A 17,309-nucleotide genomic window follows, 5' to 3' on the forward strand; every position below is an offset into this window, starting at 1 on the left:
AGGACGACTCTGTGTATCTGTATACAACATTTTCAGTACATTTCAGTACATTTCATTTTCAGTACAGCTAAAAGCTGTAACTGAATTCACCTACCTGGACAGTAGTATAGTGATATCAAGGAAATAAGATTGATCTGATTGTTGTAGTGCTGATGTTACCTTATTGAAGATCTCAGAAATTGGAATTTTAATTTTTCTTACAGTTCAGACCTGTCCTTATTGTATGTTGACACAGATTTGTGAGAGGAATGGATGAGGGGGGCAGACCACTAGAACTCGCTAATAATTTTAAATTGTTTGTTTATAGAGATGGGGTTGAGAGGTAAAAATAAGTTATTGTTAAGATCTTAGATTTTAGTTGGTGGGTACGTGGGTGCTTATTAAATTGTTAAAAATGACTAAAGTTTCTGTGGTTTGGGTGTAGAACTTCGGGAAATATACAATAGTCAAATATGCTACAGTCAGGAGCAGGTTGACTGACTCATGGTACGGAGATAAATAATATATGGATTCAGTTTCTGCTAGTGTGGTTGGGTCTGTGAATCTAAGACATGCTTTACCTGTCTACCCTTTGTAAGGAGCTGTTGAAGGTATTATATCCTCATGTAAATAGACAGGAATCACCATCAGAAAAGGCATCTTTGCCTTCCCCATGAAATGGGGAAGTCATGTTTTATATAGTTTATTATAGGGGATGTGTATTTTGGAAAAATATTCATCTTACATTTGAATAATACTTTTTGAAAAGTATTTTCTCTAATTTGTTGGATTCTGGAACCTCCCACCAGCCAAGTAATAGAGGTAGGGCAAGTAATATGCTTATTGACAAATAGAGAAAATGAGATACAAGCTAAGACTCAGTGTCACTCCAGTTGTTTAGTAGAGCAGAGACTGGGACCCAGATCCTGCATCCTGTTTCTGGTCTTGTACTGTTTAGTAGAAACTGAGAAAGTTTTAAGAACATACTTTGGGTTTTTGAGATAGAACTTAAAGGTTATGGACCCCAAAGGACCTGAGCTACTTGGAGCAGAACTTGTCTTGTGACAATAACAGAGTAAGGGACATAAAACTATTGAGAATACCTTCTTCCCTTGTTAAATTTGGGTCCATTTCCAGTCATTGGATGTATTTTTACTTGAGTCTCCTTTGTAGAATTCTGGAGGCAAGGAGGAGACAGAATCAAAAGGGATACTTTTAAGAATTACGAAATAGTGGAGCGCCTGGGTGGCTTATCCGATTCTCGATGTCTGCTCAGGTCATGATCTCATGGTTCGTGAGATCGATCCAGCAAGTGGAGGCTGCTTGGGATATTCTCGCTCTTGTTCTGTCGCTGCCTCTCCCACTTGTGCACGCACATGCCATCTCAAAATAAATAAACTTAAAAAAATTACAGAATAGCAGATTTGGTCTTATTTTATGGAAGTACGCATCTGTAAAATTTAGACATAAGAAATTGTACCTGGAACATGAATCTACTGTGGCTATTTGGGTTACTATCATAGTTAGGATATTGTTTCTTGCCCAGTGGGTAGGAAGAGTGATGGTATATAAAGAAGCTATAACTGGATAGAAAAAAAGACTGAAAGAAACCGTTACAATGGGTAGTCCTTATTTTCTCCTTTGAACCTGTTTATATTTTCTAAGTTCTCTACAGTGAGCTCATACCATTTTTATAATCAGAAAAAATAAACAAGGATGATTTTTATGGTTTATATGAGAACTTAGAAAAGCGTGAATCATAACACTTTTGAAGAGCAGTTTAAACACTTGGTGTTATCAAAGTTTGCTTTTTTTATTAAAAATTTTTTTATAACGTTTTATTTTTGAGAGATGAGACAGAGCTCTAGTGGGGCAGGGGCAAAGAGAAAGAGTGTGAGGGAGGGAGGGAGGGGCAGAGAGAGAAGGAGACACAGAATCCAAAGCAGGCTCCAGGCTGAGCTGTCAGCACAGAGCCTGACACAGGGCTTGAACCCACGAACCATGAGATCACGACCTGAGCCAAAGTCAGACACCTAACTGACTGAGCCACCCTGGTGCCCCAAAGTACTTTCCTTTTTGGGCGGTTATGTTAATAAATCAGTTTTATAATAAATTATTTTATTGTAATCTATGGGTCAAGTTGAGGGTGTGTTAAGTGTTTGGGTTTTTCTCTGCATTACAATTTGGTCGTTTAACTCTGCTGATTAAGGAATTAATTTTAGTTCCCTAGAAGCAACCAAGACCTTAGGTTTACTTACAGTAATTACTTATCAATAAGTGACCTAAAAATAGCACTTTGATTTATAATGAAAACTAGACTTAAGATCTACTTGTCTGGTACTGTATTGTTGGCAGGTTTCTAATAAGAAAAACCACTTGTTAGTGCTTCTTTAAGATACTGTTTTCATCCAGGGACATTGGGCTCATTAATTTCTCTCACATGTTTGCTCATTTATTACCATCTGCTGTGTGTTGGGCAATGTACTAAATGCTGGGGACACAAGTAAAAGGGTCCTTACACAAGTAAAAGACTACAGGTTTTAGTTTGGGAGTGACATTGCAGAGATAAGCCTTGGCATATGGAGGTATCCTGGAATTTCTTCTGTTTTCTAGTTTTTGACTAAAAAGGCAGAATGGCTAGCTTTGTTTTTTTGAAGAACTTAATGTATTTAGTGGTTTCAGTAGATGTCTTTAAGAAGAGCTAATGGCTTCATGGTTATTTCTCTGCCTGCAAAATATTGAAAATCATTTATCTAAAGAATTTCCTCATCTAAGGAGCATTTCTTACTGCGGTAAATGACCTAGGCATTCATATTTGCTTTGGGAGCAACCTTATATTGACTCTTCTAGGATGGAGACAGTGTCTTTTGTTATTTATCCTCTATACTTAGCACTGTAAATAACACATAACAGGCATCATTATATATTCACTATAGCAGTAAATGAAAGGGTATTTAAGCTTAATTTTAATATTGATACAAATATATCAAAAGTTTCCTTTTATCTACTATAGTGAGAAATACAGTAGTTCCTAGGATCTTGAGAATTAATCATTCTGGCCAGTGAGATTTCCCACTAAAGCACTTGATACATAGTCCTTTGGCTACTCTTAGAACACCTATAGTCACTGATACCTGTAAGGTAGATTGTCATTAGCTCTAACTGAGGCAAAATTTCCTTCAACTTCATTTCTTTTCTGGTCCTGTGTGGAACAGTAGAGACCTAGTTTGTGTTCTTTAACAAGATAATCCTTCAATAATTCAATGATTATTCATTGAGCAAATATTTCTTGAACACCTGTGCATGCAGGACACTGTCCTGGGCATTATGAGAGATCTGAAGGTGATTAAAAGGCATAGTCTGTTCACAAAGAACGGATACAGAGAAGGAGCCATTGGCTTGTTGAAAAGAGAGTTTTTGCTTATGGTCAGAAAAGCTTTGTGTTGGAGATAATGTTTGAATCAAGATTAGTGATGGACCTTCTAGGCTGACAGAATAAAAAAAAAAAACCCTAGAGATATGGAAGCACAATGGAAGTTAGAGGAATATCAAGAGGTTCAGGTTGGCTATTTTACAAGGTATGCTCCAGAATCTTAAAAATGTTCATTGTATCCCCAGCACTTGGAGGAGTGTTTGGCAAATAATTGCGGCTTGGTGAATTTTTGTTGTATGAATGAACAGATGGTCACATTTGGGAAATACTGACCATCCTTAAAGAATCACAAAGCACTTGAGGATATTGCACATTTTGATAAATCTATTAGAGAAAACAATATTTATTTTAAACTTATCTGGCAGTGGAATGCCTATTACCAACTCTTGAAATCCTCTGGAAAATACTATACTGGGGGTCTCTGTGGTTGAGGTGACATGGAAGACTGGGAAGTGTTTTCTTCTTTACGCTAAACACACCTAGTTTTTTCAGTCATTCTACACTTGACATTGGGCTTCTAAACTCCTCACTGGTCTGATATCTCTCCCTGCAAGCATTCTAGCTTGTAAGTGTTTTTAAAATTTGGTGCTCAAAACAGAGCACAATACTCCAGTTGTGAACTAAGCAGTGAAGAGTGCATGGGACTGCTACCCTCCTTGATCTGGGTACTATTCTTTTAATGAAGTTTAAGTTTGTATTTGGTTTCTTTTTAGCAGCTGAGTCACTCTCTTGGCTCATATTCAGTTCTCATATTAATTTACAAGAAGTTCTTTGAGTAGATTCAGAGAGATTCCTATTAGTAGAGCTAACAAATGAATGCCTGTTTTCTTCTCATTGAGTCTAGGCTGTTTTCTTCAGAAGTACTAGTCATTCTTAAGCTTCCTGAAATCTAAGAAAAGAAAAAGAATTAATTGTACAGTGCCGGAGTTGATCAAGTAACAGGAAGGTCCACAACTGCATTGCTCAGTATATGCACAAGTAGATAATATATAACAAATCCCTATTTATCCATCACAGATTTGACCATATGTGTCACATATACCTCAACTGTCTTTTTCTTTTTTGCCTATTTTAAAGAAAATCTTTTCACCTCTGTAAACTTTAGTATACATCTCTTAAAGATATCTTGGCACATAACCACATGCCATCGTGTATAACAACGTTGACAATATTTCCTGGTGTTAGCTAACAACCAGTTTATAATAAAATGCTTTCAATTGTTTGTCTTTTTACAGTTGGTTTTTAATTGAATCAGTACCCAGACAATGTCTACATATTACATTTGGTTATTATGTTTATTTTCTCTTTTAACCTAACACATTCCCCCCTCCCCTTACTTTTTGGCATAATTTCACCCTGTCCGCTCCTTTGACCCTTCGTGTCTCGGTACCAAGTTCTTTTACTGTTCTTTTTGAAATATCTGTAAGAGTTGTCCTTCTTTACACCAATTCATACATTTTTAGAGTATTATGTACAAAACATGAGCTAAGCATTGTGGGACATAGAAAAGTTAATTTGGTATATACCTGGCCCCCTATGAGCCAGCAATCGAATGTTAGATGTATACAAAACAATATAAAGCAGATCATTTGCCTTCCAGTGGGTCATGCCTTGATTATATAGCCTCTCCCCACCTCCCATTTTTGTTTTTGTTTTTTCACCCTGGAAAATGCAGCCAGTGAAATCTTAACATGTTAATTTAGTCATGTACTGATGAGGAACCTACAGTTGATTTCCTCTTGAATCAAAAAATTATAGTTGTTTTTGCATGGTACTCCATGTTCTACTGGCTTCCACCTTTACCTAAAGTGGAACCCCTCAAGGCACATCCACCTTTTTTTTTCTGAACCAAATTTATATAATTGTGTAGAATTTTCATTTGTCACAGAAGATTATTGACAATTTGAGAGCAGAAACTTTATCTTTTTTTTTCCTGTATAATACTGGGAAGCTTAATAAGTACTTTTGGAGAATACTGATACATATGCCAGTGGGCCTATTCTTGCTGCTTCTTACCCTCCCAGAATCAGCCAGAGCTTCTGCCAGTTAAAAGTAAATAATCCAGATCTAAGTTTCTTCTTCTCTTACCCCAAAAGTGTCCATAAAAAAAGCCCGTTCAGTAGTCTCGATCACAGATGACAGCTAGATGGTTTGCATGTGGCCACTTCCCCATCATTTATGTCTGTGGCAAACTACTAATTTCAGGTTGTTTTTAGGCATGACCTCGGTGTAGCACTGCAGGTAGCTATTACCTGTTGAGCACAATTGAGCATAATTGGTAAATGATATGGAACCTTTCTGCTATCCTTGTCCTAAACCAATAGTTCCTGGATTAAGTTGTACATCAGAATCTCCTGACATACTTTTATTTAATAGATTCTCTAGGTTTCACTGTGAACTCTTGAGTCAGGATTTTCAAGAATGGAATAGAATTGGTTCTTATAAAGTGGTTTGTAGACTGACTTTGGGGACCAGACAGGTAATTTTTATTTTGTTAAACAGCTATAGCAGTGGGAGACTACAGCTTTCCATCTTTTCATTGGCAGTACAGTAGGACATTCCTCTGGTAATCAGTACATTCTGATATGTTTACTTTTTAGGGATATGGTAGGATCTCTTGCTTTGAATTACACCAGGCAAAGCACATGAATCAAATGCCCAAGATAAAGATACAGGATCCAGAGAGGTGGCATCTTGACTTTCTAAATATAACTGAGTTTAAATTTAAAGCCTCAAAATACTTCAGCCCTCTCTGAAAGCTTATTCTCCCTCTGTTTAGTGAATACCTTTAAGAGTTTAAAATAGAAAGGCTCAACATTTTTAGACCCAATCTTTCGAATTTTTCATATTTCGTGTACGTTCAATAAAAATGGTTTAAACATACAACATTTAATATCATATGCTTTTGTCATTATCATAAAACCAAATCTATAAATTGGGAAAAAGTTTTTTATTAGATCACATAATTTGGTTTTGAGACTGGAAATTGTGATTAAGTTATTGAGCAAAGTAGAGCGATTGAAGCTTCAGGATTATCCAGTAAGTTAATGACAGACCCAGAAATAGAATCCTGTGTTACTTGCTTGGGTTATGATTTAGTTTGAAGAGGGTGGCCTGTGATCTGTTTGTATAAATTGCAGGAAGTAAGGTTTGGTGTTTGGAAGAAGCTATAGCTCTGTGATGTTTGGCCAAGAAGCTCCTCTCCCCAACATTTACCACCTGTTTGATTGACACCAGACCTAAACTGTGGTGGGGAAAGAGACAGGTCAGACTTCTTAGTCTTAAAATAGTCTTAAAAAGCCAATGTGATTGTTGGTTGGCATGAATTTTTAATCTTCTGTTATTAGAGAATAACAGGACCTGGCCTTGGTTTTGTTTTAGGAGAAGGGAGGTATGACCTAAGTAGTTGATTTGTAGATACTAGTAGAATGATTGTAGAATTTAGTATAACACTTTTTTTTATGAACCATACATGTATTTTCATGAAACATGTTTAATTAATAGATGGTATAGTTTAGAAATAGTAGAGCCCACCAGAAAACAAACTTTCCTGAACCACTAATGGTTCAGGGGGTTATAGATTTGAAAAGAATTGCTATTGTAGTGTTGCCTTCTGGTGAAGTCATTACTTTTACTCTCCCCTTCCTGTTCTAGTTTGGGAGGTTGAGGTGGCTCCTGATGTACTAGCCAGGGAAGCAGGAACTGAACAGAAAAAGAACATTTGCCTGTGATTGAGTTCTAAATTTTTTTTTAAGCCTTATAGAGCTAGAATTCATATATTGTACAGTTCACCTATTTAAAGTGTGAAACTCATTGTTTTTTAATGTATTCACAGAGTTGTGAAACTATTACTTCAGTCTAATTTTAGAACATTTTCCTCTTCCTCTGAAAGAAACCCCCATACCCAGTGGCTTTTACTCCCCTACCCATCAACCCTAAGAAACTACTAATCTAATTTAAAGTTTTTTTAATGTTTATTTTTTGAGAGAGAGCAAGAGAGAGGGAGAGAGTGCACTAGCAGGGGAGGGGCAGAGAGAGAGAGGGAGACACAGAATTTGAAACCGACTCCAGGCTCTGAGCTGTCAGCACAGAGCCCAACAGGGGTTCGAACCCACAAACTGCGAGATCATGACCTGAGCCAAAGTTGGACGCTTAAAGGACTGAGCCACCCAGGCGCCCTGAGAAACTACTAATCTATAGTCTAATAACTACTAATGCATAGTCTATCAATTATTAATAGTAATTTATTAATAATTATTAATAGTAATTAATAGCAATTATTGATATAACTACTAATCCATAGTCTAACATGAGTTTGCCTGTTGATGTAAATGAAATCATGTAGTCTTGTGACTGGCTTCTTAGCGTGTTTTTGAGGCTCATAACATGTTATAGCATGTACATCGTTCCTTTTTATTGCCAGCTATTCCACTGTATGGATATAGCACATCTTATTTACCCATTCATTAGCTGATGGGCATATGGATTGTTTTCGCTTTTTTGCTATTATGATTTAATGCAACTAAGAACATTTGTATACAGATTTTTCTGTGAATGTATGTTTTCATTTTTTAACTATATATCTCAGGAGTGGAATGGTCGTGTCATATGGTAATTTTGTGTTTAACTTTTCAGTAAACTGCTAAACTGTTTTCTGAAGTGGCTGCACTATTTTACATTTCCACTAGTAATATTTAAGTTTCAATTTCTCCATGTCTTTGAACACTTGCTATTGTCTATTTTTTTAATTATAGTTATCCTAGTGGGTGTGAAGTGGTATCTCATTGTGGTTTTGATTTGCATTTCCTTGCTGACTAATCTTTTCATGTGCTTATTGGCCATTTGTAGATCTTTGTAACTTTTATCTTGCCCATTTTTTAAAATACTGTTTGTTTATTTAGTTATTTATTTTAGAGAGCGTGGGGGAGAGGGGCGGGGAGGGCAGGGAGAGAATCTTAAGCATGTTTCATGCTGAGCATGGAGCCCAACACGAAGCTTGATCCCACAACACTGGAATCATGACCTGAGCCAAAATCAAGAGTTGGATGCGCAACCAACTGAGCCACCCAGGTGCACTGATCTTAGCCATGTTTTGCAGTCAAATACTCTGCCAATGAGCTATGTATCCAGATCTTTGCCAATTTTTAGATTTTTTTTAATGTTTGTTTATTGTTGACAGAGACACAGAGCATCAGTGGGGAGGGGCAGAGAGAGGGAGACACAGAATCTGAAGCAGGCTCCAGGCTCCGAGCTGTTAAGCACAGAGCCCTATGTGGGGCCCGAACTCACGGACCGTGAGATCATTACCTGATCCGAAGTCGGAGGCTTAACTGACTGAGCCACCCGGGCATCCCTATATTGAGTTATCTTTTTATTATTGAGTTTTGAAGATTCTTCATATATTCTGGATACTTGCTCTTCTTACTGAGGATTGGTCCTAAATTACTTGCCTTGAGGTAGGGAGAAGTATTTGATGGATACAAAGACCATAGTTAAAAGGTCTGGTGAATTTTCATTCAGATCTTTTTTTTTATTAGAGAGAGAGAGAGAGAGAGAGAGCGAGAGCGCGCACGAGCACACACATGGACGGGGGAGAGGGGCAGGGGGAGAGAGAATCCCAAGCAGGCTCCAAAACAGGATAATGGGGGATATAGTGTGATGAACATTCTGACATATTCTTCACCCTTCCTGATTTCTTAGTCTGTTCTTCTCTGCTCTTACTGCTTGACCTTATTGCACTTTCCATTTACTTTCATTTTATACAATTTGTGGCTAAACTTGTATTTCTCTCTCCTAATTCTTAACCCTTTTGCAGCCTATTTTTTGTTTTCCCTAGGCTACAAAACCTACCCTCTTTAGTGTTCATGATATTGTATTAAAAGCCAATGTTTTCTGTGTATGTCCATCTTAATTGACATGTAATAATAACATTGTTGCCTTTCTGTGCTTTAAAATCACCTGCAGCCATCTCCAGTACAATTCTCCCAAGTTTTGTTTTTTTTTTTTTTTTAATTAGTGCCTCTTCTCTTAATTATCTATTAAAGTTCTCCAAAGTTAAGGTTGGCCTCTCGTCTTCCTTTAATATTCCTGTGGTGAATCCATCATTCTCACATGGTTTTAATTGCTTTCTAAGAGTATAGGACTCAGATCTCACTTTTTTAGCTCAAGCTGTGCCACTGCCTTCAGGTTTATCTAGTGGAGCTGAGATGAGCAGCTGATTGCTACTCAGCGGGATTCTTTTCCCTTTACTCCATCCTCTGGCAGATTTCTTCTCTTCAGGCTGATTAAGAGAGGTTATTTCCTTGACTGCTTTAATAATTACCTGTGACTAATGGTATAACAAGTCACAATGCTTAGTTAAGTAACATGAGTCAAAGGGGTTGTTCCTTCATGGGTGCTAGTGAATTTTATACTTTGAAATCTTTTGAAAGATAGGTCTGAGTTAGGAAATAAGAAAAAGAGAAGGAATAGTCTCTTACCTCTAGTGCTGTAGCATTTATTTTGAATAAACTTTTAATTCTTCTAATATTATGCCTACGCTTCCATTCAAGCTGTGCTCACAGGAACTGATGCATGAATCTTCTCTTTTGTGGAGATGAAGAAATTAAGCTTAGAGAAGTTAACACTATACCAAAGGTCACAATTGGGATTCCAATCTAGGTCTTGACTTAATTTGTAAACTATAAGGCATTATATCCCTGTGTCGGTGGGAGAAAGGAAAATAAGAATTAAGGTAATTATTTCGGAGCTTTTTCAAAATACTTAGTCCCATTTCACCTACTGCTCCCAAATAATGCATCATTATACTACTTTTAGTTTGTTAAACATTTGCTTCCTAAGTGTAAATAGTTTATAACTATTTATAGTTATATAAAAACTATATGTAGTTTTTATGTGACTATATATATAGTTATATATATAAATAATAAATATTTATATATATAAATAAAATAATTTTATTTTATTAAAAAAATTTTTTTTAAGTAATCTCTGTGCCCATTGTGTGGCTTGAATTCATGACCTCGAGATCAAGTCACATGCTCTACTGACTGAGCCAGGCAAGTGCCTCTGTAACTCAATTTAATATACACTTGAAGACTGCTTGTGTTAAAAGGAATTCCATATTCTCGTGTTGCTAATGGTATGTAGTACAGTAGCTTCTACTGGAGTATACTCATCAAATGAAATGACTGGTTTTTACTACCAGTCTGGTAGTGTCATTCTGCACAGACTTTCTTGCATGTTGGGTTTTAAAGCATTTGGAGAAAATTCTAGGTACTTTTGACACCACCTTAAACTGTATAAATTATGGATGTAATTGAACTAGTTAATACGATTATTCAACTACAGTTGGCTTCAGAAATATGAGCTTATAATTCAGAGGACACTGAGACTTTCCTGACTGAACTGTGAACCTTAACCTTCTTTTGTGAGATTTCCATGTTGCTGATCATTTGCTGGGTAGGGAGAAGATTGGCAGAACCCCAGCCTGGAGTTCACCATTTAGGAGCAGTTATCTGGATTAAAAAGGCAAAAAACTGAAACTAAGGCATTGAAGCTAGAGCAGATTAGAAAGATATCTAGGAGCTAGAGTTGGTGGTAATTGGTAACCCATTGGGGATCCTAAAGGTGTTGATGTTTGGGGGACTCAAAATATCCTGTTCCCTTGCCTGATTTCTGAACTGAGGAGTTTAAACAAGAACAGACAGTTGAAAAAATAAAATATTACTGCTTTTAAAATTGGGTTTTCTTTTCTTTTTCTTTTTTTTTTTTTTTACAAACTTTGTGCTAGTTTTGTACAACTATCATTGCTGTCTAGTGCCAGAACACTTTTCATCATCCCAAAAAAACCTGGTAGCAGTCCATCTGCATCCCCCCCATCTTACGGTCACTACTAATCTGCTTTCCAAATATGTGGCCTTTTGTGTCTGACTTCTTTCTCTTAGCATCCATGTTGTAGCATGTTACAGATTATCATTCCTTTTTATGGCTGAATAATATTGTATATTGTATGGATATTGTGTAGATATGCCACATTTTGTTTATCCATTCATCGTTGAACATTTGTTTTATTTCTGTTTTTTTGCCATTATAAATAATATTGCTATGAACATTTGTATGCAAGTTTTTGTCAACATATGTTTTAAATTCTTTTGGGATGTGCACATACCAATCTGTGTGTGTGTGTGTCTGTCCATCTGTCCCAAAGAAGATTTTTTATATAGACATACACACATACATACATGTCTAGGGTTGAATTGCTGGTTCATATGGTAACTTTTCGAGGAGTTACCTTTGTTTTTGCTAAAGCTGATATTGTAGACGACTGTAGAATGTGGTTTAGATTTAAAAACCAAATGGTCTAGCTCACTCTCCACATTCTTTTATCCCCACTGACCTAATTTAGACCATGGGACAGCCCACCTGGTATCTAGATTGTTAGGGTCAGCAGAGCAGGTACACCCAGATCACTGCCAGTAGAGTCCTGGATGTAGAGTCCTGGAGTTATCTCTACCTAGTAACCAAGTGACTTACCTCTTTGGTGAGGAGTGGGCTAAGAGCCCAGGAGTGTTTAGAGAAGTCAGTCATTCCTCATAGAAATCAAGAGTTGGAAAGAAGTGTTCTGCTCTAACAAAGGCAAAGAAAGGAGTTAGGCTAGAAGGCCATTCTTAGATAATAGGATTGTGTCATTTTATGATAGGAAAGACATTAAAGAAAGAGGATGAATTTTGTTTTGGAAATGACAGATTTCGGTTTTCCAGGATAGAATGTTACTAGATATTTATGTGAAGATTAGGAGATTGATCCCTGCTAGAGATACAGATTTGAGATTCATACGGTAATTGAAATACAGGATAGTTAAATCACCCATAAAGTGAAACAGTAAAGTGTCTAGTAGTTACCATATCTGGAAGTCTTGGAGGTTTTGATTCTGCCTACTGATATTTCAACTGTATCTTATTCTGAGTGATTTGTTTTCTTCTATGTTTTGTGACTTTTTCCCCTCCCTCCTTCTGGGTTTTGTGATTTTTCTATTGTGAATTTATTTATTTTGGAACCTTACCTGTGGAAATTCTTCTAGGCCTAGATCAAAGGCAGATTCCCCAGAAAGGATTTGCATTTGCTTTTCTCAAGGATGGGTGGGGAACATTACCATCCTAGGACTACCCTAAAGAAAATTTTAAGTATGAAGCTTTTTAAACCATAATCTAGTGAGAGTCAGCTTATGGTTATGAATATCAGAGGAGATACTGTTTTATTGCTATCATAGCCACCCCCCATGTCCTCCTTGGCACTCAGTGCCAAGAAACCATTTTCCTTGCTACTATTCTATTGGGTAACACCTGGACTTTGCTGCTTGTACCTTGGGTCCCGTTAGGCCTTGTAATTGCAAGCTGAAATTCATAGGGTTTGGCAAAACGCCTTGAAGGTGAATGAAAGCTGGTTTCAGTACTCTGTATACTTCTTTAGCTTCTCTCTTGTATTTAGTGTTTGGCAGGATTATTGATTAATTTATAAAAGATTTTAAAAAGATTTTATCCATTGTTTTTAATTTTCAGTGGCATGTTGATTAAGCTATCTAGTCTGTCATTCTGCCAGAAAGAGAAGTGCCTTGTCTCTGTCCAGTGTGTGCGGAACAATTAGATGCAGGGAGTTCAGTCAGCCTCTGGATTAAAGGTTATAAACTTGGGACAAAATCTGATGTTTTCTTTGGTCCACATAGTGTTAAGAAAATAAAAATCAGGAGATTATAAATAAAATTTTGGATATCTTGCTTCTCTGCAAAAATTAGTTCTTAGAGGGACACCTAGGTGGCTCATTTGGAAGAGCATGCAACAACTCTTGATCTTGAGGTTGTGAGTTCAAGCCCCACGTTGTGTGTAGAGATTTAAAAAAACATAAAATCTTAAAAAAATAAAAATTATTTCTTAGAATACTGGGCTTGCAGTCATGCTTAACAGCAATTGGCTGGAACTGGGAATAGTAGCTGATCCATCCCCTGCAGCATGAACATGTTTTCTTTAGTTGCACACAGTCTCTACCATTTGTGCAGTGTATTCATGTGTATATGCTTATATCCATTCCAGCTTCTCTCATTCATGTTACCTGTAGACACTTGTGGATCATCCTTTTGCCAATTAGTAGTGCTAATAGAGACTTTTACATCTGCTCATTAATTTATTTAATCTAACAACAAACCTGCAGTTTATCCCTGATGAGTAAATAAAATTACATAGATGGTATTTATCCCCATGTTACAGGTGAAGAATCTGAGGTTCAGTGAGGTTACATAAATTCTTCAAAGTTTCACAGTGTCACAGTAGAATTTGAACCTGGAACTTCTTATTCCAAACTCCTTTGTTCAAATGTTATTATTAACTCTTTTTTTTAAATAATGGAACCATTCTTCAGATGAAGTCTTAGTGAAGTCTGGTGTATAAAACCAGGAAAGATAGCACTGCTTTGATTGAAGAGTAGATAGAGTGGGGGACAGTTATGTGGGGATGGGAACCTGCATACTCAGCTCTTTGGTCTCCTCTAGACACCTCTCTGCAATCCATGGGATTCTACTAAATAGTTTGGACGCAGTCTCTGTATATCATAAGCATAACAATTTGCTAAATTTTGAGTTTTCAGCTCCTTTGGATGTTACAGTGTATTTCTCTTATTCTCTGGTATGTTTGTCTTCTTCAGTATAATTCCTCTTATCGTTTAATAGCATTTTTGATTCATATGGGTATTTGTTCAGATAGTGGTGAATGTTTTAGCCTTCTATTTGTTTTCAGAGTGTTTTAATTAGAAATGAGTCTTATTTACAGTTTAATTTACTTTGGAGCTTCTAATAACTAACTCTTGTTTACTTTTCAGATTCTCTTTGTGGCCAGATGGGTTTGTATGGACAAGCTTGTCCATCTGTAACTTCATTAAGGTGAGTACTCTTTTTTTTCCTTATTGGAACATGTAACATTTTAAAAGTTATGCTGGTCAGATCATATTAGGATGAAATCAAGGTGAGGTAATAAAATACTGATAGTTTTGTCAGACTATGCTATCTGATGGGTTTTGGAGATATTTTTGCTCACAGAGACATTTATGATAATGGGATTTGGGTCTTAATTTCCATTTAGTGAATTTACATATGTTCTTGTATATGGAGTAACAAAATTTTTATACTTCTTTGTCATTCCTTTTAAAAAAAAGGATTCTGCTTTCTACTTGTTTTAATTAGAAAATACCCAGTAAATTTTGGTTGCCTTTGTGTAGCAGATTAAATAAGACTCAGTGCTAGTTTTTATCTCTTTGTAAATGATGATGTAAACATGACACCTTGATGATCCTCATTTGCAATAAATAAAGTGTAAAAAGTAGGAGCTAAGTTACATACAACCTAGTAGTCTTAGATTTTTTTTGAAGTTGCTAAGTCCTTTCTACAAATTAAATCTTATGTGAAATCCAGTGAATAAAACAGATATATACAGGACTTTTTTCTGTTTGCTTAGGCTTTCATGTTCTACCCCCACAGTTGCCCCTGAGGGGTTGTTGCAGGTCCCAGAGAACAGTCTGAAAAAATAACCTAAGTCTAATCTGTTAATTAAAATCTTTCAGACTAGCGTATGAAGTGTTGATGGAAGCATCATTTAACTACTTGCAACTGCTTCAACTAGTGCATCATTTATTCAGCATATGAGCACCTAATATGTTGTCAAGCACTATTCTCAATGCTAGGGCTGTAACAGTGAATGTAACAGATCAAAATCCTATAATCTGGAGCTACCTTCTGGTGAAGGGACAATTAATAAACAAGAAGTATCTGTTGTTATATATGGTGCTGAAGTGAGCACAAAAAGTATGTTAGTGATAAGGACTAAGGTAAAAAATAAAATAGAGAAAGGGAATGAGAAATACAGGGGTGTGTGTTATTTTTAGATAGGGTAGCCAAGGAAACCTTTACTGAAATGGTGACAATTGAAGACGTGAAAGAGAGATGGACTTTTCCACTTTGGGTATGTGGAATATGAGCATTCCAGGCAGAGGGAATCCAGGAACTGGTAGAGCAGGAGACTTGCCTTGTGTGTTGGAGGAACAGTGAGGAAGTCAGTGTGGCTAAAATAGAGTAAGTGATGAAGAGAGTTGGGATTGCTCAGTTTTGGAGGGCAGGAGAGAAAGGAGGGATAAAAAATTATTAGAGTGATGAATGTGAATTCAAGGAATCCTTGGCTTGAAAGCAGTTTTGATTGTCTAGAATGCCACAGAAGAAAAATGAAGTTGCATTTTTATGTTCTTGAATTTTCAGCCAGTCAGGGATGGCTATCCTTTGTCCTCAGTTAGGAAAGCTTTAATCTTTGCCATTATGGCACCTCTTTCCCTGAGAATGCATCTCCAGCTTGAGGAAATAGATGGAGAGATTTGCTTTTCTACTTTGTGTGTCCTCTGCCCCTGCCTCCAAACAGGGGACACCTATGTAGCTCTGAATAGAACCTTTTAAAAAAGACTATTATCGTTTCTTTAATTCCCAAAGCTCCTGTGGAACTAATTGACCTAATAGTGATTACTGCCCAGTATGATGGGAGGAATCATTTTACCCTTTTTTTGAATGTTTAAAACTTTGGATATGGTCATATTGGGATATTTTTCAGACTTTGATCTTCTGTTGATTAGACTTCCTGAAAGTAATTTTAGTTGTGGAATATGCTGAAATAATCCTATACCAAAGTCATGGACTGAGATTATAAACCCCTTTATTTGAGTTTTTATGTTAAGGTTTAAGCTTGCATGTGACATTGGGTTAGGAATAATGTATATCTAACTTTTGTGCTTGGTAGAATTATAGAATTGGAAGGGATGATGAAAGAAAAGAGATAACCTTGAGTTATTTGATAATTTGGTAATTTGTAACACTGACAATTGTGTGTAATATTCTAGAATCTTTTTTGAACATATAGCTATAAATTTAACATTAGGACTCTGGTGTCTGAGTTGGGTTATTTGGTAGTTTTATATACAGCTTTCATTTCTGTTAATATTCTGCACGGTCCATTTACGAAGCAGAGAGTTCCTAGCCTTAAATGTATGGGTAGAAAACCGTCGTTTGTCATTGATTTTTTTTGTAACTGGAGGCAAGCCTTGAGTTTGATACAAGGAAGAGAAAAGAATGACTATTCTTTGATGGTGGTGGTGGGATAGAAACTGGATTACTTAAAACCATACAAATTTTAGTCTGCTTTCCCATAGTCTTCCCCAAACCAGAAATGACCTCCCCAGTGACATGATCCAAATAGGAATAGTCAGAACTCTTAACTCAAATGCACTGATAAACATACTTTACTTGTACGTACTACCTTTATATGTATCTTGGGTTGTACTATCTGTATATCTAGAAAATGGCTAGCTTCAAAATAGGAAGTATATGAGTTGGTGGTGAAGAGCTGGATATGTGGCTGAGAATGAGAAAATGGGTAGGTAGGTAGGGATTTGTAGGCATAGGTGAGAGTGGGAGTGGACCTTTTAGTGTAAATGAAGGTAGGGGCTGAAATGAAAGTATGTGATATTTAAAAATCTGTTGGGTAGGAAAGGGTAGTAAATGGATTATGCCCCACTACCTTAAATATTTAGGCTAATAAACAAGTTAAGTATTGTTTTGGTAGATATTCAGTATTTAATCTGAATATGTTAGGATTATTTTTTAAATTGAACTTGTATTTTATGTATTAAAATAACACATTGTAGAAAATTTGGGAAGACAGAGAGAGATGGCCATTTTTAATGTCTTCGTATCATACAGTTCTATACTAGTAGGTGTTAATGTATGAATTAGAAAAAGACACCCCATATTTCTGTAAAAGAATGATTGCAAAAAATTTTGTAGTGATAGGTGTCACAGACTGTGAGTCTGGAG

At 36.4% G+C, this 17,309-nt stretch overlaps 1 protein-coding gene across 4 annotated transcripts in view; it reads left to right on the forward strand.

Moving 5' to 3' along the window:
* The window catches only part of FOXJ3 (forkhead box J3), a 147,312-nt gene that overhangs the window by 8,268 nt on the left and 121,735 nt on the right, over positions 1-17,309 (forward strand). For 2 of the 4 annotated variants that reach the window (XM_060626157.3, XM_060626163.3), the window contains exons 1-2: positions 8,443-8,482; positions 14,282-14,342. In XM_060626157.3, the coding sequence (XP_060482140.2) occupies positions 8,458-8,482; positions 14,282-14,342 (86 nt within the window). In that variant the 5' untranslated portion in view covers positions 8,443-8,457. Of the gene's footprint in view, positions 1-8,442; positions 8,483-14,281; positions 14,343-17,309 lie in introns of those variants that run through there. The other 2 variants (XM_060626158.2, XM_060626159.3) reach the window with 1 other exon arrangement.

This window comes from Panthera onca, chromosome C1, assembly GCF_046562875.1.
Source record: "Panthera onca isolate mPanOnc1 chromosome C1, mPanOnc1 haplotype 2, whole genome shotgun sequence".
Lineage (NCBI taxonomy): Eukaryota > Metazoa > Chordata > Mammalia > Carnivora > Felidae > Panthera > Panthera onca.